Source organism: Chelonoidis abingdonii, chromosome 1, assembly GCF_003597395.2.
Source record: "Chelonoidis abingdonii isolate Lonesome George chromosome 1, CheloAbing_2.0, whole genome shotgun sequence".
Lineage (NCBI taxonomy): Eukaryota > Metazoa > Chordata > Testudines > Testudinidae > Chelonoidis > Chelonoidis abingdonii.
In genome coordinates, this window is record NC_133769.1 from 272,217,787 (window position 1) to 272,242,416 (window position 24,630).

At 42.9% G+C, this 24,630-nt stretch overlaps 1 protein-coding gene across 16 annotated transcripts in view; it reads left to right on the top strand.

Annotated features, from left to right (window-relative positions):
- Positions 1-24,630, top strand: part of DOCK9 (dedicator of cytokinesis 9) — a 334,214-nt gene that overhangs the window by 255,369 nt on the left and 54,215 nt on the right. For 15 of the 16 annotated variants that reach the window (XM_075061515.1, XM_032771458.2, XM_075061519.1 and 12 more), the window contains 5 exons: positions 11,313-11,428; positions 13,879-14,016; positions 14,561-14,743; positions 21,410-21,523; positions 21,664-21,879. In XM_075061515.1, the coding sequence (XP_074917616.1) occupies positions 11,313-11,428; positions 13,879-14,016; positions 14,561-14,743; positions 21,410-21,523; positions 21,664-21,879 (767 nt within the window). Of the gene's footprint in view, positions 1-11,312; positions 11,429-13,878; positions 14,017-14,560; positions 14,744-21,409; positions 21,524-21,663; positions 21,880-24,630 lie in introns of those variants that run through there. The other variant, XM_032771465.2, reaches the window with a different exon arrangement.

The window sequence follows — 24,630 nt, forward strand, 5'->3', positions numbered from 1 at the left end:
ACAGTTAGTTTGTGGCAAACAGGTGTGTGAATCGACCCCATACTAGCCAGTCGTGGACTAATTGTCCATGTGGACCTTGCTTATGTGCATTAACAGTGCGTTTTGATCTAGCCTCTTCACACCCTAGTTTGCCACAAACAAGGCTAGCCTTAAGAATCTCAGCGCTGTCCATACTACAGGCAGTCTCAGCACCACCCTTTTGGGGAACTGACATTTTCTGTACCTCATTCAGCACTGAAGACTTGTGAACTGGAGCCTTCAATGCCAACTACAGAGGCACCAACATTTATGACACTAGGGGATATGCTGGTCTCAGATTTCCCTTAAATGACTGTGCTAGCAATGTAAATGAAAATCCTTTTATCATTAAAGGATCAATATAGGGAGATTCTTCAAGTGTGGTAAGGGATTCTGGTGTTGGGGGAAACTGTGTCACAAATGCACGCAATTTAGGCTTACTCAATTTTTGCCTTCATTGTACAATTTCAGACAAAATTGTCACAGGACGTGAATATATATTTATTCTAGACGACAATAGCTGTTGAGATGAAATATGTAAAGGAGCCCAAGTTACTGCGTTCCAGCACATCAGGAAGTTCTGCGTGCAATGGTGGTCATCACCTCCTCTGATTTTCTGGTGTGGTCCTTCAGTCCCATCCCTTCTGTTTCTGGTCCAGTGTTTCTCCAATTTGGACCTTGTTCGCTTAGGTCTTCTGTACATTCCCAAACTCCAGACTACTTAACCTTTCTCCAATCAGCTTTTAGCACATCACGCATTTGGTTTTTTATGTAACCCATACTCATGTGCAAGCTTCAGTTTATCCAACTTGTGTATTTCTTTGCTGTCTATGCAGGTTTTATGTTGTTTTGTACACTTTCCCTGGGTTTTCACAGTAAAATGCTGCTTCTTGTTTTTGTTTGTGTGTTTTGACCTCAAAACTTCCAGCATAACATTTTGTCTTTGTTCTGTCAGAAATAACATCACTTTAAGCAGATCAGCAATTATGTGTAAAAGAAGAACTGGCAAAATCACACTTACACCAGCAAGGTCTTGGCCTACGTGTTACCTCATGTAAACTCATTCACTATCCTTAGCTATATTTTAATGATTTGTAACTATCAAAGCTTTTAATTTTACCATTAGCAATTCTTCATTTTTATATTTTAATGTTGTATTCAGTACGTATATATCAACATACCCTCTTAATCTATTTTGTGAGGTGGAGGGAAGTTATGGAAAACATGATGACCCATTTCTGTCAATGTTTCTTATTTTCTTTAAACATGTTTTCAAAGGCCTTTTTCCTTCAAAGTCCAATTTTGTTTGTGAAACATTACAAAAAACTTCATTAGAAATTTTCCTATGTTGCATTTTGAGGAGTATCTCAATTTTAGGGCCTCTATTTAGTTGCTTTTAATGGTATCCCAACATGGAGATTCCTATCAAGTCAGCTCACCCTATGTGAGAGGGCTACTTTTTCCTCATCTTCCTCAAATCACATTCTCCAGGCTGCTTTTCATCTGATAGAGACACTAGGGCTCAAGCTCGTTATCATAAGCATAGGGAACACAGAGATACACACTCATCCTGGTGTCACCTTCTTGGTCTCCTACAAAGTTTGCATCTGGTTCGTATTCATGGCCATATTGGGCTTCATGCTGTCCTCAGTTTACGTTTACACAGTCTAGAACACAATCACCTTCTCCAGCTAAGTCATTTACATCTCATGCATAACACCAGCCTTAAGTTTCTCCATTAACAGCAAATCCACACTTCTGAGGAAGGACAGTCTCATCACTCTTCTGTACTGTCATCATCTTTGTCTGACCGTTTTCATCATCACCACCAGATGACTACAAGACATCTCAGGAGCCTCTGAGAGTTAGTAGAGACTCTAGAAATCCAGGTGGAAGTGTTGAGTGAAAAATCTCACAAGCTTCTAGACCTATTACACCCTGCTACCAAAAAGACCGTCAGTGCCAATTAACGACACTCTCCTGGAACCAGCTCAGCTCTTGTGGCAAACGCTGGCCACTATACCTGCTATATCATAAAAAAAAATAGAAGAGATACCAGGTCCCATTATCAGGGTTTGACTACTTTTCTGTGGATCCTGCACCAGGTTCTTTTGTAATCACAGCAGCTCCATATGTTTACATCAAAAGAAAAGGAGTTTAAGCAGCTGGACTTACTAGGAAGGAAGAGCTATTACTCAGCCAGTCTTCAAATGAGAATCTCAAATTATCAAGCTTTTCTTGCAAAATATGATGACCTCTGCTGGAATAGGGTCTCTAAGTTCCTTGATATGGTACCACAGGAGTCCAGAAAATAATTGCAATCTCTGATTAATGAGGGATAGTTAGTTTCCATAACCATACTACCAGCTGCAATACACACAGCACGCACTGCAGTATGTTTAGTGGTGAGTGCTGTAACAATGAGGTGAGTGTCTTGGCTACAATCTTCGGGTGTCCTGCATGAGATTCAGAACACTATGAGGATTTACTCTTGAAGGAGTCAGAGCTATTGAGCTTTAAAACACCTTACATACCCTAAAAGACTCTAATACAACTTTAAGATTATTGGGAGTCTGCCTTCTCAGATGGGGAAAAAAACAACACCGCATACAGTCTCACTGAAGGCAGCTGTCTCAACCTTTTCAGTATGCCTAACACAAGTCTTCTGATCCTGCCAAGAAGAAACAGTGTTTCCTCTATACCTACTTCTTCATAACCATTGCTAGCCAACAGGGAGCAAGTTTGATGGTCAGGTCGAGAGCTCCGAACTAACTGTAATGAATATTTTTTCTTTTCTTACCCCTTTTAGAGCACATTTATTCTTGGGAAGCCTGGAACAATATTTCAGCAGACCCAATCGGTCCTTGAGATTATCTTGACAGAGTACTCTGTTTAGTTCCAGACTACCCCTGCCCACAACCCACCCATCCCTATCCTCTTTCAGAGACTCCTTTCACAAGAAGATTCTACAAGAAATTCATTGTTTGTTGTCTTTCAGAAACATAGAAGAGGTTCCTCCCCAGTTCAGGAGAAAGGGCTTTTTTCCTCATTTCTTTCTAATTCCAAAAAAAGAAAAAGGGATTGGAGGACTATTCTGAATCTCAGAAGACTCCATACATGCATTTGAAGAATAAAATTCAGCACAGTAACTGTAGTCTCAATAATTCCTTCCCTAAATCCACAAGATTGGTTCACAGCTCTCAACCTGCAGGATATGTATTTCCATTCACCCCCGTCCCCCACAGGAAATACTTGAGTTTTATAGTGAGATCTCAACATTTTCAGTGTAGAATTCATCTGGAGTGTCAACAACCCCAAGAATATTTACAAAATAACTGGCAGTTGTTGCAACATTTCTAAGAGAGCAAAATATTTGAGTTTATTCTTACCACGATGATTGGTTGATTCATGATTTCTCTCATCAAGTCTGAGAGAACATTCATTACACTCTCCCACTACTCACCAATCTAGGGCTTAGAGTAAACTGGGAAAAATCTCAACTGATCCCATTATCAAAGATGGAATGTATAGATGGTCTGACGGACTCCACACATCATCAGCTTATTTACATGAGTCCAGATTGGAGACAATGACACATCATACTCAATTGCTGAACAATCCTCAGATATCAGGAAGATAATGTTTGAGTTCTGCCATCATGAGTACATGAGTTCTGAGTATATGCCATCATGTATATTCATCAGTCCTCATGTTAGATTTCTTCTTCACTGTATGTAAGGCTGTCTGAAGTCCATTTTCATGGTAAAAAGACATCATGTAGACACATTGGTGAGGATTCCTCAGCATGTCCTTTCTGCAGCCCAGAATGTCCTACAATTCTTATACATATGGGCTATTCCCGTCCCATCTTCAGTTTCCGGAGCTGTTCAGAGTTGCAGTACGGCTTGTGCTAGCAACACCCCTTTCTTCTGCTTGTGGCCAGAGCTGCTGCCTCCACAGCAGCAGTCAAGTGGTGGTTTGCTTCGTACCTATCCTTTTATTTTAGATTTTTTACTTTTAGCCTCTTTTCAGGCACTTTAAGTGTTTATATCTTCCTGGTCCAGGATCTGAGCAGTGCAGTGGTCCCAACTACCTGATGCCTCTGCTGCCATGTCTCCTTCCACCTTTCAAACGTGGCAGAAGAGCCACACAAGCACCAGCAAAATCCAAAAGGTGTTTTGTATATAAGGCAATTTTCTCAGGCTTGGCAGAATATAAAAATACATTGCCTGTACCCAACCAGCCTACGCTATCTCTGTCAGGGCCCGGAGCTCTGAGTTGGTTAAGCATGTTGGGTCCCCAACCCCTCCCAAGTAACTGCAACTTCACCACAGAAAAACCTGATCAGGAGACAGTAGAACAGGGAGAAGCCCTGAGGACAAGGAGGATTTCATCCAGCTGACCCAGGAGTTAAGTCCTGGGGCAACAAAGAATCATAAAGATAAGGCCCTTTCTGGGCTGCTTGTCCCCTCACAAGTCTTACAGCGGGTTCTAGGATCTGGGAAGAGATGTAGGATTGCTACACAGCTTCCCTTCCTCACCATGAATCAGGCGATTCTCATGAAACTCTGGGGTAAGTCGTGCAAAACCCAGAGTCTCCGGTTCCTAAAAAGGCAAAAGCAAGTGTGTCCTTCAGAAGGCAGTGATTACTATTGTTAATAAACAAGTGGGGTGAAAATTAGGAGCTAAACCCCTTCTCCTTTGTCTTCTTCCCCAAGGCAGTATTTGCTGGAGTTTCTCATACACAGAGGCTCCATCACAATGCTCTGTAGTATGCTCACCATCCCTCTCACATCCTGTGTGGGCATGCAGAGAAGCCTGTTCCTCCTTGCTGTGCAGCCCTGTCCCAGGCTGCAGCCTAATGGAAATAGTGCTTTTTCGACTATCAGCCCAAGGATCCCTAGCTCTGCCAGGGAAAGGGGCTCAGACTTCAGGAAGTAGCAGAATGGAAATTGTGCCATCTGATCATCAGCCATACACTTTAATCTACTCCTCTACCATGGTTACTGGTTCTCCACAATATTGCTCCGACCAGTGTTCATAAAGAGGAAAGCATAGCAACGCTTGTGACAAAACTCTGTGATATGCCACATCTCCCGTTAATTAAAGACTTGTTTAATCCACCACATGGTCATTGACTGTTACATTGCCTGTTGTGGATAAGTTAATTTGGTAAGGGATTTATGGTAAACGACACATGGCGAGCTTCATGGTTCTCAGAGAACATGACAAATAATTACCTTGACTCAGATGCCACCCATCATCAATCCAGGTTTGATTTACTGCAACGGCAGTGGAGCCTTCCAAACCAGTTTTGTACTGGATATGAAATTTGTGCTGCAGTGGAATTTCAGCGGTGTTTTAGAAACTGTCCACTATGTCAATGTGGGCAGCCAAAAACCATGACACACGTAGTTGAGGACTGCAGAATGACTCAGCTTTCTGGAAGTCTTCGTGCCTTGAACATCATTGATGCGAACTCTGTGGCTTGGCTTGACCGGATTGCATATGCCAAAAAATAGTAGTAATTATCAGCCATAAACCCTTGCTCTCCTAGGAAAAGGGACTCAGACTTTGAAAGATGGAAAAGGGTTCTCTCTCTCCACCCCTCCCCTGTTCACAGGCTTGCTCCACATTAAAACCTTGAGCAGTTCAGGCAGAACAGACACACTGAAAGATTCCACTCCCCATGAAGCTGCACCTTTATGGGATTACCAAATGGTAAGTGTGAAGTCCATTCCCCTATTCAAAAAGCTCCACTTGTGGTGCTAGGTTGCTCCTCCAGTACTTATTTACTAGCCAGTCTTGGGGAGCAAGCAGAGGCAGCATTTCGGGCTCCAAGGAACAGCTCACAAGCTGTTTTCACAATCGAGGTATATGTACCTCTTCCTCTGATGTGTGGTTCCCAGACCAGAATGAATTAGTGTACTACCTCTACGCTGTAAACAGCCAGGGGAAAAACTATCACGCATTTAAAAAAAAAAACAAAAAAACTGGAGAACTTTTCCAAGACAGGATGCCAGTCAGTGTCCCACAAGGAACTTCGTAATATTAATAAAATATCTTTCCTTTCAAGCATCATTATGATATATGTTTTCCTGTTGATGCCTCCTTTGAGGACATCATAGGATCCAAATGAAAATACCTAATTAAACTAAATGCTAAACTAAAATGTTAATATAAATAAATTTCATAAAATTTGGGAGCCTAAGGTTGGTACAGCAGTAGCTCCACCAGTGAAAGGCATAGTTACAACTTCAGAAGGGGACTTCCTGCCAAGACCACATAGAACATAAGAGTGATGACACATTTCACAGCAATGTCAAAGCCTCAACTTGCAGCTGTTCAGACTAAAAGTTTTTTTCATATATTTAGTGAAAAGTCTACCTTGTGGTCAACTAGTGGTTCATCTTCTGGCAATGTGATTCTTGTTTGGAGTGAGACATCTTGGGTCCTGTCTTCGTCAACTTCCTTGATGTAATATATATTACGTGACAAGCAATGGATTCCACTGGTGGCTACAAGGATGTCATGTTACATCCATGAATAGTCCTGAGTCATCCCAAACAGATACCTTGTGCATCCAAACTTACAGGTAAGGAGTTATTAGGGAACTTAGTAGCCAAGACTGCAGAGAGTCCTCTGCTCTCTGTCAAAGCGAGCAAAGAAATCTATTAGGTGAAGGCAACACCCAGTGGTATCCAAGAAGGGACTGTTAACTTGGCAGGGAGAAAACATTTGGAGCAGGAGCTTCCAAGGAAACCTAGATGAATTTTACTACAAACCAATAAAATATTTAGTATGACAAAGACTCTTCCTTCTTATCCACCTTCTTTTTACCAGAGCCTTAACTAGTTGACTGTAGTCACAGCAAGGCATAGCTCACAAGCTGCAACATGCAGTGCCACAACCCAGACACTGGATCACTTTCGAGGGCACGGCTTTGCAATAACACCAGGAAAAGCTCTCTGGTCCTGTTAACAAATACAATTCACCTGGGATTGGAAATAGACGCTTTGGTGATTGAGATCTACCCATCACTAGACAGATTCCAGAAGAACCAGGATTTGATATCCATGCTGGATAAGTGCATGAGACCAACCGTGGCTCAGTGTCTCTAGCCATTAGACCTACACGAGTCTCCCCATTGGCAAGGTCTTCTATCAGACATCTCCAAGCCTTTCTTCTGAAAGTATAGTACCATTCCCTGGAGTGAATGCAAGACCAGGTACTTGTTCCCAGCCAGGTGCTGGATCTCCTAAGATGATGGACAGTCCTAGGAACGACCCCTGCGGACATTCTCATATTTTTTCCGGTCCAGCAGGTTCTCACAACAGACACTATTCTGAAAGAATAAGGTCACTTCTGGGATCCAGAACAATATAAGATATATGAAGCTCTGGGGAAAGGAACCACAGCATGAAGCCTTTGGAGCTCTCAGCTGTCAGACTACCTCTAGTGAATGCCAGGTCTTCCTGGAGGGCAATGACATCTTGATCCAACCAGACAGCCATGGTTGCATACATAAATGATCAAGGGGGAACAAGGAGTCTAGCTCTGTGTTCAAAAGCTATAGAATGGGCAAACAAGACTCTCCCTTCCCGGAAGGTGATACACACACGCACAAGGAGGGCTGAACATAAAGACAGACTGGCTCAGAAGATCCAAAGTCAACTAAACCAGAAAGTCTTCACTTTGATCTTGCAAATGTTTGGGCTCCTTTCTGACCTCTTCTGGTAGAATTGAAGCTAGAACAATTGTTATAGCTTCTGAAGAGACCAGACACCTTTTTTCCAAGACCTGTTCCTCCACACAGACCTACATCATCGCAAAAAAAGCAAACGTGATTCTGGGATGCATTAACAGGTGTGTTGTGAGCCAGAAAGGAGAAGTCATTCTTCTGCTCTACTCTGCGCTGGTCAGGCCTCAGCTGGAGTATTGTGTCCAGTTCTGGGCACTGCATTTCAAGAAAGATGTGGAGAAATTGGAGAGGGTCCAGAGAAGAGCAACAAGGATGATTAAAGGTCTAGAGAACATACCTAGGAAGAGAAGCTGAAACAGAATTGGGTTTGGTTCTTAGTCTGAAACACAGAACTGCAACCGTGTGCATGAAAGGCGCAAATCTCATATCCTAAAAGGGTCATGAGGTGGAGAAAACACTTTGTCAGTGGTGCTTACGCTGCTAAGGAAAACAAGAACAATGGGTCTTAAACTGCAGCAAGGGAAGGTTTAGGTTGACATATAGGAAAAATTCCTAACTGTCAGGATGGTTAAACATTGGAATAAACTGCCTAGGGAGGTTGTAGAATCTTCATCTCTGGAGATATTTAAGAGTAGGTTAGATAAATGTCTATCCAGGATGGTCTGGACAGTATTTGGTCCTGCCATGAGGGCAGGGGACTGGACTCAATGACCTCTCAAGGTCCCTTTCAGTCCAAGAGTCTATGAATCTATGAATCATCTTCAACTGACAGCCTGGCTACTGTTAGAATTAGCCTCACTCGGCCCACCTTCCAAAATGATTAGAACTTTGCTCTCATCCAAGAGAATTTCCACGCTAAAAAATCTACTCCATATGGACCAAGTTCAGTTGATGGTTCAAAGAGCATAATGCAAATCCAAGGGATCCTGGGGATTCTGGGCCCCCCTGGGCTTGCTTCAGGAAAGTGCGAATAAGGGGTTTCCGCCCAGCACCATCGCTAGCCAGATATCAGCCCTAAATAGTGTGGTACTCACAGGATCCTTAGATTCCTTGGCAGAACCATCAGGTATCCAGATTTCTCAGAGCAATCAGACTGACCAGACCAGCAGTCAGACCAATTTTCCCTAAGTGGAACCTACCACTGGTATTTGAAAGCCATAACCACCCATTCTTTGAGACTATGACTTCCTTCAGTCCACCTATAGCCACAGCACCTGATGAAGAAGCATTGACACACTATAAGTCAGAAGAGCACTCAAGACTTATGTCAAGCGTGCAAAATTCACTAGATCTGGCTCCCTGTTTGTTTCCTTTCATCCTGAGGTGCCAAAGGCTTTATTGTATCCAAGCTGCCTCTTACTAGATTAATCAGACTGTGCATTGCTGAGGTGTACAAGTTGTTCCAGATGCAGTCAAGGGGAATTCTACAAGATCCATGGCAACCTCACAGGCTGAAAGAGTGAGCGCTTCCAGTGCACAGAACCACAGAGTAGCCACATTTTCATTAACTAATGCCTCTATCAGACACTATAAGGTGGACTTTGTCTCTGCAGAGGCATCCTTTGGCAGGCAGGTCCTGCAGGCAGTAGTCTAGACATAACCTGCCCATTTGAGCAGTTCCAGAAAGGGAGGTGAGGGAAGGGTGTGTGTCCTGTTTCTTTTGTTCACTTTTCTATCTCTTCCTTCTCCTATTCATGGCTTGCTACTTCCCATACATATCAGAATTGTGGGAGATGCTAGGCTGCAGAATGGAGCATTTCTCACCTGATAATTTCCTTTCTGCAAGCAGCATCTCCCACAGTTCTACCCACCTTGGATGGCTTCACAGCCAAGGATCAGCATTTTATTTGTATAGTTACCATGTAGGCAGTGGCCTATTGTCCATAGTTAGTTAGTTATCCCAGAAATTATTGTTACTAATTATTTTCCAAGAGTTTTTCACAGCTTTGGAATGAATCATCTGGCAGTCAGGAGAAAGGGGCATGGCTGGCACAGTTTTGAACCACCTCCAGAAACTTCAGACAGGAGAGGAATAGCCCAGAATTGTGGGAGATGCTGAAGCAGAAAGGAAATATAGCATCTTGTTCTCGAGAGGAGATCAGTGTCTCAGGTCTCTGTCGGATGCCTTCTTAATATCATGGTCCCACAGCCAGTTTCTTTGACATATTTTAAAATCTGGTTACTATGTAGCCCCATAATTAAGGTTCAGTTGAGTTTTGGAAATAAAATTGAAATTCAGCTTCTTTGTGACTGCAGAATGTAATACATCTTTCTTAAAATTACAGCACTTTCTCTGAATCCAAAATAAATTTTGAGGGCAAGTGGAAAGGACAAACAAGTGTATACTCTGCTTTCATGATGCAAAGCATCTGTAAATTTACTTTAACAGGTCAGTATGCTCTGGCTTCTTTGTGCTGCTCCATATTGGCTAAAAGCAGCCAGAACATGCATGTGAATCTGACCCTGAAAGTTAGAACGAGTGGGAGACCCAAACAACTATAAGTCTGCCCTACAGTGACACCAGTGGGTGAGAAGGTTGCAATCTAATATTCCTTTTAAAAGTCAGTTAATCTGAGACACAAGCATTAAATTATGTTTATCATAAGGATAAGATTGTCACAGTAACCGTGAAATTTTGCCATTCACATGGACCCATATGCCACAAATTAACAGTTTGTAAGTTTGTGTTAATCTAGTCCCATTTCAAAGCAGACTAGAACAAAGTGAACTAACAAACTGTTGTTGTGTAGCAGAAGGGCCACAAGGTTACCCTGACCATAGCGTGAAATTATTTATTTTTTCCACCGTAATTCATAATTTTACCATGACAAAATAATATCCAGAATCATAAATATATAGTTATTGCATGGTGTCACTACAGGGCACAGTATGGGTTATATGGGTGCACTGTTGTGCATTTTGATGCTTCAATATGTTTGTATTTCTTTTATATTTAACCTTAACTCTGAATTTTCAGGGTTTATAATGCTTGGGTTTGAGATAATTGCAATATCCTTAATTTTACCCTAAATTACTGATATTTGTTCTCAACCGTAATTCTATCTATCCATGTCCTTTTTGTTTTTGAATATATTAACATAGTATTACCAGTTATTTAAGTCCATTATTTTAAATATGTTCAATGCTGCTATTTTTTAAGACTTTACCTTTGCACTTCAATGTGTGATTATGTTAATTAAATTATTTGAATACCAAATACTGAACACACATATAATTGTCCTGCGGTTGGAAAAGTGAAAAAAACTACATATAAAATACCAGAGGGGTAGCTGTGTTAGTCTGGATCTGTAAAAGCGGCAAAGAGTCCTGTGGCTCTTTATAGACTAACAAACGTTTTGGAGCATGAGCTTTCGTGGGTGAATACCCACTTCATCGGATGCATGACATATAAAATATTATCAACTGTTTAATGTAAACCTCTGTCAAAGTTCTTATTTTTCTTAAACTTCCTCTAATGCAGAAAGTCTCTTGTAATTTTTGGCTACATGATTTAGCAGCATTAGTTTTAAAATATTTGTGTTTAATTATGTATCATAAATATAAAGGAACAATTCATTTGAAATTTCTACAGGCTATGGCCATTCAGATGCAGATGTTCTTCACCAGTCCTTACTTGAAGCAAACATTGCCACTGAAGTTTGCCTTACCACTCTGGATACTTTATCTTTATTCACAATGGCATTTAAGGTTTGTCCTTAACACAGTTTTGATAGATTATTTGGGGTATTGCTAACACAGAAAAGGACCGGGATACCATACGGGAAGATCTGGATGACCTTGTAAACTGGAGTAATAGTAATAGGATGAAATTTAATAGTGAAAAGTGCAAGGTCATGCACTTAGGGATTAATAATAAGAATTTTAGATATACATTGGGGACGCATCAGTTGGAAAGATCTGATATTGTGATCGCAAGGATAAATATGAGCCCCAATGCGATGGCCTTAAAAAACAAAAGGCGGTTTAGGACATCAGGCGAGGTAAATTTCAGAAAAGATAAGGATGTTAGTACCGGTTATATAAGGACTGGGAACCTCACCTGAATGCTGTGTGCAGTTCGTCTGCCATAGTTAAGAAATGAATGCAAACTGGAACAGGCAGAGACGGGCTAACTAGGATAATCCGAGGAAATGGAAAACCTGCCTTATGAAGGAGACTCAAATAGAACCTTGGCTTGTTTAGCCTGGCCAAAAGAAGGGCTGCGAGGTGGATATGCTTGCTCGATATAAATATATCAAGGGGGATTAAATATTGGGGAGGAGAGGAATTATTTAAGCTTAGTACAATATAGACACAAGGACAAATGGGTATGAACTGGACATTAGAAGTTTAGAACTTGAAAATTATGACGAAAGGTCTTCTATACCATTAAGAGGATGCAATGTCTGCAACAGCCCTTCCGAGGGGAGTAGGGGGGCAAAAAGACATATCGGCTTGTAAGACTAAGCTGATAAGTTTATGGAAGGGATGGTATGATAGATTGTTTTGAATTTGGTGCAATTGATCTTGGAATATCTAAGGAGATAAATCTGCTCAGTGGTCTGTGATGCGTTGAATTGAGATGATTGGAAATCTGAAGTTTAACTGCAGAAATTTATCATTAGTTGCTGGCTGGTGAGTTCTTGCCGCATGATCATCAGGGTTTAGCTGGTTGCGCATACTTTGGGTTCGAGAAAGGAAAAAAAAATTTTCCTCCAGGGAGATTGGCAGTAGAGCCTGGAGGTTTTTGCCTTCCTCTGCAGCGTGGGATGGGTCATTGCGCTGCGTGTGAATCTCTGGCAGCTTTGAGGTCTTCAAACCACAAATTTGGAAGACTTCCAGTAATCGGACATAGGTTAGGGGTTGTATAGAAGTGGATGGGTAGGGTTCTGTGGCCTGCTTTGTGCAGGAGGTCAGACTAGATGATCATATTGGTCCCTTCTGACCTATGAGTCTATGATTTTTGGCATTTTAAATAATTATTCTCTAGAAAATTACTAAGAAAAGAAGTTCTCATATTGTCCTTTGCTACTAACAACATCTATATTAAAACTGTACAAAGCAGGTAATTCATAATCGTGCCATTCAATAGCTAGTAACCTTTACTGTTGAAAGTATAATAAAGTCTCATTTGCTAGTATTAATAGTATGCTTTGAACTCAACTAGTTGTCGTTCAATCCTGCAGTTTCTCTAGTAACTTCCACTGAAGTCAGCATGAGTTTTGCCTGATGAAGGACTATAGAATTGGACCTTAAATGTTTTTAAACTCAAAAATAGAAAATTGCTATCAGTTTAAATGATGCATCATCTTAGTTTATTTTTACATCCTCTGAGGGGAAGAATAAGCAGGGTAAAGTGAGCAAGACCTCTTATTAGTCAGCACCATTCCATAGGACACTTTTCTTCCTCCCCTACCTTTTCCCTCTCCAAACCCATTGCATAAAGATCACTGTCTTGTTAGTCTTTTGACATAGCTGTCCTTTAAGGGTTTTATGGGACTGATAAAGAAACACTGCAGTAAAGGCCTTACTAGTTTTGGTTGCTTGGTTTCTGTCTTGTTTTTGTGCCCTCTTCATATTTGAGTTACCAATTAAGTATTTAAGACTGCAGTAACATATGCATACTATCATGTTATAATTCTGTTATGGATTTATCCAGGGCCGGTGCAAGGATGTTTCGTGCCCTAGGCAAAACTTCCACCTTGTGCCCTCCCACATCCCCAAGCCCCCGCCCTGAGGTGCCCCCCCTCATAGCAGCTCCCCACCTTCTGAGCTGGGGCAGGGAGTTCCCCTGCGTGCCGCCCCCCCTCCCCTTACTTGCTGAAGATCTGGCCACCGTGGTTGCTGCCGAAGAAAATGCCACCTGCCAAATCCTAGCACCCTAGGCGACCACCTAGGTCGCCTAAATGGTTGCACCAGCCCTGGATTCATCACTTTGGCTACAGATTAAGATTACTAAAGGTATTGGAGTATTAACTGTTTAGATTTGCCTGTAGTTTTTAATACACTTTGGTAGTACTATATGTGAGAGGGTTTTTTTAATAGCATCCTTGAAATGTAGCAGAAGCTAAGTTTGTTTGTTTTTTGTTTTTTGCACAATTTATATACATATTTGATTGAGCATTAGAAAATCCTAAATTGTCAATATCAATTTTAAGAACCAACTACTGACTGATCATGGACATAATCCACTGATGAAAAAGGTTTTTGATGTGTACCTCTGCTTCCTTCAAAAAAATCAGTCTGAAACAGCATTGAAAACTGTCTTCATTGCTTTAAGGACACTAATTTTTAAGGTAAGTCGTTCTAAAATAAAAATACTAATCTTCAATTATTTGTCTTTTCTTATACTTACCACAGAGATTTGTATCCAGTTATACAAGTAATATAATATCTTATTTCTCAAATTGAAATTGGATTTAAAAGGAAAAAAACTAGCATTGCAGATCATGATTCCGCAACCCATCTTACATACTGTTTTCCCTAGAATTAATACAGTACATTTGTTTTATTGTTTATCTTTTGTTATGTTTCCATTGCTACTTTTATTCTATGTAACTGTTAATATTCAATCAATTTGAAATACTTTTTCAAGTACCATTTTATGACACTATATCATACTTTACTAAAATCCAAATATTATTTTTTCTGCATTCCTTTTATCCAGTGACTTCTATCAAAAAGTCATGAAGTTTGACTAGCATTATTTTTTCTTTATGAATCTATAATGTTTTGTTTGACTGTACGGTCCTCGGGATGTTGGAATTGTTTTCTCTGAACATTTGTTTTTTACTGATGTTAGCCTTGACAGAATTTTTCTCTGATTCATTCTTTCCTCAGTTTCCTTCTGCATTTTATGAAGGTAGAGCTGACATGTGTGCTGCATTGTGTTATGAAATTTTGAAATGCTGTAATTCCAAACTGAGCTCAATTCGTACTGAAGCTTCACAACTGCTGTATTTCTTAATGAGAAATAACTTCGATTACACAGGGAAGAAGTCTTTTGTAAGGACACATCTGCAAGTTAGTATAATTATTTGCTTATCATTCACTTTCATGACTTTAAGATTTATTGCTCTTCTAAGCTTAAAAATTGTTGTATAATAAGCTGTGTTCTCTTTTCATGTGTAAAATCTTTGGGTTGTATCGTATATTTTTAAAACTGACCCCCAGTTGACTCTCTCTGTCGGGGGAGGGGGGGAACCAGTTGAAAAACTGAGAAATATAAATTAGGTGCATTATGGTTAACAGTTTTTGAACTAATATTGAGTTGTTTATACCATTATTGGGGATGGGGAGGAGTTGTGTAGGCGAGGCAAGAAGAGATATTAGTGGTAAAGCAGCTCTGTGTGGGGTTTTTTGTAATTGCGAAAACAGCTGTAAAAGATCATTTTTGTGAAGGGTTGTCACCCTGGGGTGCTACCTAGAACTGGGGTACCACCAAGCCCTTTGACTCACCAGCTTGGGCTCCCTCTCACACTGTGCTGCTATGATAAGCTAGCTGTAGCCTGCTCCCAGTCCTGCATTCTCACAGGCAGGGACACATCCAGCTGCAGTTACATGCAGGCTCTGACCAGCCACTGCATGAATCAACAATAGAGAGGCTACAGCCAAGATAATCCCCAGCACCCCAGCCTAAGACCCCAGAGCTGTACCATCTTGCTCTGGTCAAAACTCCGACCAATATGAATTTATTACTTAGTTTGCCCGTCCCTGGATGTGGAGAGGAATATGCAACAAGTCTGTGTTAACAAAGCTGAGATTTTTCCCCAGATATTTCACTCAAAGACACACTGGTTTAGATAAAACAAAAAACAAGTTTATTAACTGCAAAAAGATAGATTTTAAGTTATTATAAGTGATAGCAAACAGATTGAAGCAGACTACCTAGCAAATAAACAAAACCATAAACTAAGCCTAAGATATTAGATAGATTGGATATTAATTAGCAATTTCTCGCCCTGGCTTATGATACAAGCAGTCCACCAGGTTTCCATACACAGGCTAGAAATCCCTTTAGCCTGGGACCAACAATTCCCCCAACTCAGTCGTTATTCCCCAATTTTCCAGGAGTTCTCTTGTGTGTGGTGTGAGGCCCTTAGATGGTGTCACACTCCACCTTACGTAGTTTTACCATATGGCAGGAACCCTTTGTTCCAAATTCAGTTCCCAGTCCAATTTCTGGAAAATACAGGTACCCAAAATGGAGCTCAGAATCATGTGGTCTGGTCAGATGCCCTTGCTGATGCATAGCAGCCATTACTTACAGGCCAGCTGAAACGTTTACAGGAAGGCTAAGCCCTTTCATAGTCCATTGTCTTCACTGATGGGCCTTCAGTCCTGTCTAGCTTCTTCATTGTTGTACCTGAAAGGCTAGCTGTGGATGTTACTCAGAATAAGCCCATTTGGAATACAGATGCATAGTCAATATTTATAACTTCAGATAGAAAGATGATACATGCACGCAAATAGGATAATCATATTTAGCAAATCATAACTTTTCCAGTGACACCTCTCATGGCCCATCTTATACAAAATGCATCATAATAATAACAACTATGAAGAATATGGGCTGCAGTGTCACAATGCTAAAATAACTTAGTCTGATACATTTATATCTGAAGGCCGACAGGCCCAAAACGTAATCAACCTGTCATCTTCCTAGGTCTGCCCTTCTTTTTCTCTTCTTTTCCCCATCAATCCTCCAAACTAAGAGCTTTGAAACAGTATTAAAAGAATCCACTTCTCTGTATGAGTGACATAAGCTCTAGGTTTGTTGCAGTTATTGACATGCAGGTTCATCTCATGTGAGCATAATGTGTGCATATCACAATTCTTCTGTCACCTTTGTGAGGCAAAAATCTTGCAGAAAACTTCCAGCTTACAGCCAAATAATCTGATGTAAAGGTAGCAATGCAAATTTGTTTACTGTAGTAAAATAGCAATAAAAGACTGGGCTGTCTAATTGTTGTTGCTAGAAAATGTCATGTCATAATTTGCCAGTCCCTTGGTTAGAATGCTCCCATTAGTATAAATCCATAGTCCGGAGGTTTGAGCAGGAAAGAGGCAAAATGGAGATGTTTCAAGGGCCTTATATAGCTGCTTCCCATTGTTCTCACTATGGAAAATTACAGGTAACAAAATGAAGTTTGGAATCATATGGGCAAGTCACATGTCTATGCATGATTTCGCTTAATCATAGTAGAGGCCATCACAGGAAAGTCCATTTAGTGTAGATAGGTGTCTCCCATGGTCCATTGTGAGTTTAGTGTTCCTTGATGAGCCATTTAACTTCAATAGTCCCTTTAAGATGTGCAGGCTAACTACCTTGTGGATGTTACCACATGAGCAAACATTTGAAATACTGGTATATAGTTAATATTAATAACTTTAGATACAAAAATGATACATACATAAAAATAGTACAATCATATTCAGCAAATCATAACCTTTCCATAGACACCTTACTTGACACACTTTGTACAAGATTTGTTGCAATTATATAACAGTGGTAGCAACAATGATCTACATGGTCATATTTTAATCAGATAATGTCACACCTATATACAGCAGAATCCTCTGTCTCAAGGCTGACTGTTAGGTTATAAGAAAGAAGGAAGGAGGACTGCCACCAACAGAGCTGCTTGTAGAAGCTATGTGTGGTGGCAGAGAAGCAGCAGTCTGGGACTGTGATACAGTTCTGGGGCTTATGTAGTTTGGGACCAAGGCACTGAGAGTTTCTGCTGTTTCTGTGGTCTACATGGGTCTGTTTCTAGACCAGAAGATTCTACCGTTGCTCATCGAATGCTGGTCCTTATATGTATTCTACTGTGGGTACACATGCGCTCCATGCACCTGAGTCCAGAGAATTCTTACAAGCAGTGTCTGCTGGTCAACACCTGCCCCCTTACTCTTATGCTCTGCATCAAGAGTATAACGGGAAGGTTGGACCCAACTGCCTCTCCAGTTTCTTCCCCCCCACCCCCCGTGTGGCGCCTGCCTGGCGCTGTATAAGGGGAGCTGCGCACTCCCCCCACCCTCAGTTCCTTCTTCCCAGATAATTCCAACAGAGGGGAAGGAGGGCGGGATGTGGAATAGACACGAGCAACGCATCTTGAAGAACACTAGTTATGGAAAAGGTAACTGTCTTTTCTCCTTCGAGTGATTGCTCATGTGTATTCCCCAATAGGTGATTCCAAGCTATATCTGTTGGAGGCTGGGGGGATGATCGCTGGTCCCTGCTCTAGGGGATGATCGCATAGTGCGAGGTGAATGTGCGAACTGAAGACTACATGGCGGCCCTACAAATGTCCTGGATGGGAGCTACAAAGGTAGCTGATGAGGCCTGTGCCAGAGTCAAGTGTGCCCTCACTATGGGTGGCGAGGAAACACCCACCAGTTCATAACAGGAATGGATGCACAAAGCGATCCAATTGGACAGCTTCTGAGTGGAAATCGGCTGGCCCCTAATATGCTCAGCTGAGGCAACGAACAGTTGTGAGGACTTTCTGAATGGCTTAGTCCGCTTGAGGTAGAAAGCCAGAGCTTGCCGCATGTCACGCGTGTGGAGACGGCGCTCCTCCCTGTATGCGTGAGGCTTGGGGCAGAGGACCAGTAGAAAAATGTCCTGACCCATGTGGCAGGCGGAGATCACCTTCAGGAGGAATGTGGGGTGTGGGCGGAGCTAGACCTTGTCCTTACGAAAGACCATATTCGGCGGCTCGGAGGTCATGGCCCTGAGCTCCGAGACTCGCCTGGCCGACGTTATTGCAACCAGGAAGGCCATCTTCCACAAAAGGTGAGACCAGGAGCACGTGGCCAGTGGTTCAAACTGGGGCCCCATGGGACGAGCCAACCCTAGGTTTAGGTCCCACTGTGGGACTAAGGGTCTAGAATACGGAAAAAGACAGTCCAAACCCCTGAGTAACCGACCAGTCATAGCATGGGAAAATGTGTGCTCTTGCACCGGTGGATGGAAGGCCGACGTGGCTGCCAGGTTCACCCTGACTGACGAGGGTCTTGAGTCCTCCAGTGGAAGAGGTAATCAAGGATAAGCTGGATCAGGGCGGTCACTGGGGAGACGCCCTGGTCCGCCGCCCACCTGGAAAATTGGGACCACTTCGCCAAATAAGCATGGTGAGTGGAAGACCATCTACTTTTGAGGAGGACGCGCTGAACCTGGTCCGAGCATGTCTGTTCCTCTCCACCTAACCACTGAGCAGCCATACTGTGAGGTGAAGAGCCGCAAGGTTGGGCTGGAGGAGGCGGCCCTGGTCCTGAGAGAGCAGGTCCAGGTGGAGCAGTAACGGCCACTGTGGAGCTACTGTCAGGCCCGCGAGGGTACTATACCAGTGCTGCCTGGGCCATGTCAGGGCAATCAGGAGGACCTGGGCCTTGTCCGACTTTATCTTCCTCAGGACCCTTCTGATTAGGGCAACGGGGAAAGGCATAGAGAAGCCAGCCTGACCAAAACAGGAGAAAGGCATTGGAGATAGCACCCTTCCCTAGGATCCCCCAGAGCAGAACTGGGGGCATTGCCAGTTCTGCTGAGTCGTGATTAGGTCCAATTGGGGAGTTCCCCACCTTCAGAAGAGCCGGTGGGCCACTTCCAGGTGGAGGACCACTCGCGTTGCAAGGCAAACAGTCTCCCTTGTTATCAGGATCAGTCTTAACCAGGGAGACTCTACCACCAGTGGAAATCAAGGACTCCAGAAGAAGTCTGTCTCCTATCCACTTGCCATGGTTGTCCCAACAGCATCATAGATGGAGCCAGATCCAACCTTTTCATTGTCTGGAGCGTTGGATGTACTGGGGGAACCAGCTTCACCTCCACCTAAAGAGATACACCCAGACAGAAGATTGAGAGCTTCCTTGAACCAGCCTCGGCCAGACTAACAGGGACCTCAGGACTGGTGTACCCAATGCCGAGAGAGAGAGGGACTTTTGATCCCTCACATTGGCCTTATTGGGGTCCATAGGGCCCTTATGCATGGTACCTGGAGTCTGTGCAATCCAACAGGGAATTTTACCACCCCTCTCCTCCAAGGTGTCAACGAGAACCTTCCCTTTAGCCCATGGAAGGAGAGAGACTAACGTGATCAACTGGTATCACTGGCAATAACAGGGTGTCATCCTCATCACCAAATGAAGTGGTTGCTCCAGCCTCACTGTTTCCCCCAAACAGTCATAGACAATCTCAAGACCTGTAATGGAGAGTAGCAGAAGAGCTCCAAATCTCCTTAAAGGAAGTCTAGAATTTTCAACACAAGCATCTGGGATGTCCTACAGCCTACAGGATCCATCAGATTACACTCCAGGTAAATGAAGGCGTACTAGAATGGACAAGAGCTATATGGCACACTCTCTGGTTACCTATGCCCCTATCCCCAAGAGGGCAGGAAAATAATATTGTGTCCTGACTAAAGGAGCAGGTCACCCTGTGCCCGGTGAATGAACAAGAAGTCTAAGTCACCCTTTGAACCACTAACTACATGTTCCATATCTCACCTGTCAGTGAAGGTCAGATAGGTGAACTTGGGACCCTGTTGGCCAATTCACAAAACAAGGTATTCCATGAGGACAAAGTCTCACTCCAGCTGTACCCAAAGTTCACTCGTAAGATTGTTTAGAAATTCACGTAAACTAGTCAATGCATTAACTTGTGTTTTTCTTGAACCCCTATGCTTATGGCCAGGAGAGGAGACTTTATTCCCTCAACATGTGATGAGCATTGGCATTTTGCCCGCTAAGAATGAAACTGATCAGAAAGTCACCTAGACTGTTCATTGCCATAGCAGAATGAGTTTGAGGACAAGCTGTATCCTCTCAGAAAATCTCTAAGTGGATCTCTGGCTGTGTCCTACTCTGTTATCAGTTAACAACTTCCTTGCCCACATGGACAAAGACTCACTCTGAGGGCACAGACATACTCAGTAGCAATTCTTCAAGGAGTGCTCCTGCCTGAGATTTGCAGGGCAGCTTTATGGAGTTCAATCCACACATCAACAAGATATTACGCCTTGATCCAAGACTCCTCTGACACTTTCTTTAGGACAGTGGGTTCTCTAAGCACTGTACTACCTGCATCTTTGCACTCTTTTCCTCTGAGTACTGCTTGTCAGTCAGCAACAATAGAATACACACAGGACCAACACTCAAAGAAGAAAGAAAAGATGCTTACCTTATTGTAACAAGTTCTTTGAAATGTGTGGTCCCTGTCTTTACCCACTCTCCTTTCCCTCTGCTTCGGATCACATCAGGATTCACAACAGAGAAAGAACTGGAGAGGCAGTTGGTCCACCCTGCTCCTTATGCCCTCAGTTCTGAGAACAGGGTGTTAGGTTCCAACCAGCAAAAACTGCTTGCAAGAATTCTCCAATCCTGGCTCATGGAACTTATGCATATCCACAGTGGAATGCAGATGGGGACCATGTATCTCGAAGAACTGTAGTTACAATACAGTAACTCCTTTATGAGAAGATATGTTTGCAGTAAGTTCAAATTGTCTATTTGTCATTATTTGTCTCTTTGTCATTACTTGTAAGATTTTGACATTTTACTGTTAAGTTATATCATATTAGAAAAAATTGTCAATTAAAAAGAACACATGCCTACCTTCTAAACTACAAATCTTTTAGGGATACTTGCAGGATGTAAACATATATTTACTAGATGTTTTTTCTTGTCAAGGTTATTATTTCAGTAAGTCAGTTGATCGCTGATGTCATTGGAATTGGAGGAACTAGATTTCAGCAATCTCTTTCCATCATTAACAACTGTGCCAATAGTGACAGACTTATTAAGGTTAGTACTGACTTTTTCATACTGCATAAAGGCTTCCAGAGAGTTTGTTTGAAAATAGTTCCCTAACGTCTTCTAATATTCTATCTCTTAGATTATGAAAGGAATAAAAAATACGCAAACTTTTTTCAAATTTATTTTAGCATACTACATTCTCTTCTGACGTAAAGGATTTGACAAAGCGGATTCGGACAGTTTTAATGGCTACAGCTCAAATGAAGGAGCACGAGAATGATCCAGAAATGCTTGTGGATCTCCAGTACAGTTTGGCAAAGTCTTATGCCAGCACGCCTGAACTCAGGAAGACGTGGCTAGACAGCATGGCAAGAATTCATGTTAAAAATGGGGATCTTTCAGAGGTAGCAGATGAAAAGCAAAATATTTTAGCTGCTTAATCAATGTGCTTGTTTTTCCCTCGGCATTTCCCATGCTAGATAACCATTGTGTTAATAGCTGTCATAGCTTTCCTTGCTGCTCATAAAAATTAGTAAATTGCTATGGTCTCTGACTCTCTGTAATACATGTGTAAAACTGTCATAGCATGATGTAATATTAAGGCAGGAATGTTTTGCATGAGCTATAGGAGGCATGCTCTCTAGTTAGAAATGCCCCTCACTTATCAATATCTTAGAGCCTTAATGTAATTGAAGCCTTCCAACAACTGCTATTTAAGTTTGTTTCTAAATTAGTTGTACATAATTCTAGTTTTGATTGTTTGCAGAAAATTTATGTAATTAAAATAAATGTCACTGTTTTTTTTCACAACAAAATGCTATCTGATACCACCATTCTCTTGTGAAAATATGTATTTCTAGTATGTTAGGAAAAAACAATTGAATATGCTTTGATCAGTGTAAATGAATATATTTAATTAGCATATAGAATGTTTCAGCTCTTTCTTTGTTCTCAGTGACACAAAATGATCATCTCTGAATGCTCACTCATGTCCATTTCATGTTAGGTGTGCATGCACAGTCATCTGAGATTTTTTCCCTCTGTGGTATCCATCGGGCCGACTCCAGGGCCCTCTGGTGCCATGTGCTCATGTACTGGTATAAGGGGCCCGACCAGCTCTGTACCCTCTCACTTCCTTCCTACCACCCATGACAGTCACTGGAACAGCAACTCCTGCTTTGGCAGACTCTTATTCAGTGGTCTTACTTGCGTCTTTTTCTTTTCTCTGTCTCAGTTCTTTATTTTCTCAGTTTGGACTGTTGTAGTTTAGATGTATATAGTTAGTTGGCATGTCTCACCCTGTTAGTGGAGTTTCATCTGCTCCCAGGGTTGGGGCATGCCTTGGTCCCCAGATTTCAAGCCCAGTGCCTCCTGCAGCAAACCCATGCCTGTGAGTGACCCACACTCAGTTATCTGAAGTGCCTGAGAGAGAACTCATATCAGGAACCCTTGCCAGATCTGTCTGGACTTCAAGCCCCGTACAAAGGAGGACAGGGAGACCAGGCTGAAGTCCCTCTTGATGGAGGCAACAGTCCATCCCTCATCAGAGCTGAGCCAGTCCAGCTCAGCAACCAGTACCTCCTCATCAGTGTGGAGTGCACCTCCTGCCGTGAGAGTGCCTCAGCACCGTTCTTCACTGGTGCCGAAGAAAAAACATAAGATGCAGCTAGCCAAGAGGGGATGTTCCCCCAACTATAAAGAGAATCAAGCATGGGGAGTGCAGCGGAGTGTGACCTGAGTCTGGCCACTCTTCTGCCACTGCTCCATGGGTGGCAGTGTTGACTCCACCTCGTAGGCAGGCTCCGTTGAATCCAGTCCTTGGTCATCCTTCGGCACTGGAAGGGCAGTGCAGCACCAGCAGGATCACAGTGCCGTCTACCCTGGATGTGGCCAAGGACCTGCTGGTACTGTCAGTATCACCGTTGTACAAGAGTCAGTGGTGTCAGTGGCGGGAAGTAGAAGGGAGCATGTGGCCCTGGGCTCCCATTTGGTACCAGCCTCATCAGTACCATCTAGAGGGAAACAGTCCCTGCTTGCCTGGATGCAGGTCTTCCCACCTCAGCACCATTCCCAAGCACTGATGGGTACCACCCCCTCAATGATCTTTGGAGAAAAGTTTGTCATAGGAGTCAGAAGCGGAGTCATATTGCCACTCGAGGAACCATTGCCAGTTTCCACCTCGGCAGCCCTATCAGTTAGTGAATCAGGACACAGGGGTACTGCTGGGTACTTGGCACAGCGGGCACTGGTCTGTGCAGATGTAGTGGCCATTTTGGAACCTATGGGGGTTTCCCCTGATGCCAGGCCCTCTTCCAGATGCTGTACTCCGTAGTCTTGGAAAGAAAAGTGCCCCAGTCCCTATGACCAGCACCTGACCTGGATTCTGGTGCCGAGCCTCAAAACCTAGATCTATGGGACCTGATCAGTGCAGAAGGAGAGGAAGAGGACCCCCTGTTGGTGCACTCCTCTTCCTCTTCCTCCCTGGATGAGACAATGTCTGTGGCGCACGTATCCCCCCTCGTGACAGCTTTGAAAAGAATGGCTTTGAATTTTGGGCTGGAAGTGGAGGTAGTCAAAAAATCCTCCCACAGCCTGGTCGATACCTTGACTGCTGCGGGCTCATCAAAGGTGGTCCACCCTCTCAATGAGGCCATGATGGGACTGGTTAAAGCTCTTGGCAAGCCCCATCCTCTGTACCTCCCACGGCAAAAAGGGCCAAAAAGAAGTATTTTGTTCCCACTCAAGGCTACAAGTACTTGTACTTCTTTCCCCCTCCAGGCTCCCTGTTTCTATTGGTGGCCAATAAGAGGGACAGACAGTATCAGCAAGAAGTGACTCCCAAGCAAAGGATGCAACGAGACTAGACCTATTTGGCAGAAAGGTTTATTATGCAGTGGGTCTACATCTCTGCATCTCCAACCAGCAGGCATTGCTGGGGAGATACGATTTTAACGTTTGGGAATCAATGATGAAGTTCAAGGGCTCTCTTCCCCAGAAGTCAAGATAGGAGTTCTCCACACTGGTGAAGGAAGGGATGTCTGTGACCGGGGTCTCCCTACAGGTTTGGTACAGGCCTCCCAGCAGATACGGTTGCTAGATCCATGGCTTCTGCAGTGATCATGCAAATGTGCTCTTGGCTCCAGTCCTCAGGTCTG